This window comes from Trypanosoma grayi (genome assembly GCF_000691245.1).
Source record: "Trypanosoma grayi strain ANR4 Tgr_1003_V1, whole genome shotgun sequence".
NCBI classification, from domain to species: Eukaryota; Euglenozoa; class Kinetoplastea; order Trypanosomatida; family Trypanosomatidae; genus Trypanosoma; species Trypanosoma grayi.
In genome coordinates, this window is record NW_008826622.1 from 3,074 (window position 1) to 6,009 (window position 2,936).

At 50.3% G+C, this 2,936-nt stretch overlaps 2 protein-coding genes across 2 annotated transcripts; both read right to left on the reverse strand.

The window, feature by feature from the left end:
• Positions 1-609: 609 nt before the first annotated feature.
• Positions 610-1,440, reverse strand: DQ04_10031020 (hypothetical protein; the record flags this gene model as incomplete). Its single annotated transcript, XM_009316133.1, has 1 exon — positions 610-1,440. One exon carries the CDS (start codon positions 1,438-1,440, stop codon positions 610-612), a length of 831 nt encoding a protein of 276 aa, XP_009314408.1.
• A 756-nt stretch (positions 1,441-2,196) lies between these two features.
• On the reverse strand, positions 2,197-2,844 carry DQ04_10031030 (putative vesicle-associated membrane protein; the record flags this gene model as incomplete). Its single annotated transcript, XM_009316134.1, has 1 exon — positions 2,197-2,844. The coding sequence occupies one exon, from the start codon at positions 2,842-2,844 to the stop codon at positions 2,197-2,199; it is 648 nt and encodes a 215-aa protein (XP_009314409.1).
• Between the last annotated feature and the right edge of the window lie 92 nt (positions 2,845-2,936).

The following is a 2,936-nucleotide window of genomic DNA, read 5'->3' on the forward strand; positions in this document are numbered from 1 at the left end:
TATATATATATAAAGATGTGAGCACACAGATACTCCAAAACCACACACGCTATACACCTTTCTCTTCTTCAGCCGGGCAAAAGAAAGATGAAGAGGGGGAGAGGTAAAAGACCAGAAATAGAAGGCGGAAAAAAGGGGTAAGGTACCACACAAAAACAGGAAGCGAAAACATTGCAAACAGGCACACGACCAGAGAAGCGGAATAAAACGTAGGATGCTTGACTCGCCTCGCATTTTCTGACATACCAAGCGCGGCCACAGGCAACCAATGAAAGCAAAGAAAGAGAAAAAACAAAAACAAAAAAAAAGCAGAAAGAAATGATGCGGAAGCAACCAAAACATATTTGTGGGCCCAGGCAACGCACAAAACCCGGCAAAACGAGAAAAGGCCTAAGAAAGTGGTGCCCACAATCCCTACACCCCTTTCATAAAAGGGAAACTACTCCCTTTTTGGGACTCTTTGTCTCTCGTCCTCATCCATGCTTGCCACTCCGACCACGAGAGGAGCACATCAAGCGCGCTTTGCTCGTGGCTGTCCACAAGCGCCTCGTNCAACGCACAAAACCCGGCAAAACGAGAAAAGGCCTAAGAAAGTGGTGCCCACAATCCCTACACCCCTTTCATAAAAGGGAAACTACTCCCTTTTTGGGACTCTTTGTCTCTCGTCCTCATCCATGCCTGCCACTCCGACCACGAGAGGAGCACATCAAGCGCGCTTTGCTCGTGGCTGTCCACAAGCGCCTCGTTCACTTCAAGGGCGATATCACGCGGCGACGGCAGCAGCAACTCCGACTCGCTGGCGCCTGTGATTGCTGCTAGTGAGTCAACAAAGACGGCGTGTGCTGCCCCTGCGTCCGGGGTACCGGCAATCAGCGGGCTTACTTTCTCACAGAGGAATAACGACGCCGCTCGCCGGTCAGTTCTCGCGCGCCGCATCGCCTCCATGGCCAGCAGCTTCATCTTGAGTACACTCCCGTGCGGGAGCTGCGCTGCCGCCTCTTCGTATCGCTCGTTAAGGCACATCAGCTGCATCTGTTTACGCTTTTTCATGGCCTCTAGTACGGCGGTAACACCACCACTCCTAGCATCGCCATCTCCTTTTGCACCACTCTCTTCTCTGCTACTAATCTTATCTCCATTGATCGTTTTGTTGTTGCTTTTGCTTTTGTTGTTTGTGTGGTTTTTCAATTCGGTTGCAACGTGGCCGTCCTCCAGGTTTTGGTGGTTACCACACGCTTTCTTTGCTACGCAGTTTTGCGTCATTTTCATCGCCTCCCGCTCCGCCAACTCATCGTTGAGGGCCGTAAGAGAGTTCACGAATCCCCGGCGAATGAAGAATGACTGGAGGATGGAGGAGAGGGCAGTCTCTTCATCGTAGCCCCTGTCTCGTATCACCGCCTCCTCGACGAATCTCCAACCGACAGTGTCGTATGCGCTCATCTTTCTCCTCCTTCCTTGCTGCTCTGTTGGTGCCGCAGCAAGTGCGATGCACAGTGATTGTTTTCCTTCTCCCGTGCCCCGCCTCTGGCAAAGGTGGCGAAAAGACACAGCGCAGACACACACACATACGAACGCACAATGCAAGGAAGGGAGGGAGAGAGGAAGAGAAAGACAGTGAGTGAAAGAAACGAGTAAAAAAAAGAGGCATCAATGTCACGCAGAAAACTTCACATATGCGCAGCAGCATCAGCACTGCTGTGCCGCACCACTCTTCGGTGCCTACACCGGCTAAGCACTTCAGCACGCAGCCCAAATATTCATCGCAGTGGTGTTGTCGCTGTCGATGGTGTCGTTGCTTCCGTTCTTCATTGAAGCAGCATCTTCTCACTTTTGTCCTACAGAATTTCCCACATAACTCAACGCAATATATATATATATATATATCTTTCTTCGTTTCTTGTTCCTCTTGATGATTTATTTTCTGACGCACTTCCCTCCCCCACTCCCCTCCTTCTCCTCTCTTTTTTTCTCAGTCTCACTTACCCCATCTCATTTGGTCTCGCTTTTCTTCGGATAGAGGCAAGCAACTCTGTAGTCTCAGTCAAAAAAAAAAGAAGCAAGCACGCATCTCACACCTATCAAGTATGCACAGAGCCCGGCATATACACTGTCCCACGAACACGGAAAACGCAGCACATATATGTTACGCCAACTTCTCCGCTACTATTCTTCACCACATCTACTTCCCCAACGTATCTACTTGCAGTTGGAGAAGTTCGGTTTGCAGGCAATGAGAACAATAATAAGAATAACAACACCAACTGAGCCAATAATCATGAGCGTCAACTTTAGGTTCTTCAAGCACATGTTCCGCTTCAGCTCGGTAGACCGCTGCTGAAACTGTTGTGCCTGATCGGCTAGCGTGGTCGACTTCTCATGAAGGGTGTCAATGCGATCGCCACGCGCAAGGACTTTGTCCATGTTGTCCATCATCACGTCTACTACTTGGTTGATATCATCGTTTAACGCCGTGATTTTGTCGTTCTGTGGGTTATTATAGAATTCCATCTTCTGCTGAAGGAGCTTCTTGCCGTTGCGCAGCTCCGTCCCTGGCGGACCAACGTTTCCACGCACGAGTGGCTCAACCGCCTCAAGGAATGAAAAAACCGTCCGCATACGCATATCGTTTGTCGTCACACACGCCACAATGCGGCCCTCACCGTTGCTGATGTAGTGATAATTCACACCACCCTCCTTGTCCTCGATTGTCTTTCGGCGGTACTCCTTGCTGGGGACTGTCGCAATGACCTTCTGCATGGTTTCGGCCAACTTCGGCTGCTCGCCAGGCGGGTACTCAGCGAGCAGCGTCGTGCCGTCATTAATGCAGCTATATTTAATCGGCATCTCTCTTGACTGTTAAAGTAGCACCTCTGATTAGACACACGACAGAACAAATCACGGGAACAACACAGACACCCCAACCCACCCACCCCCCA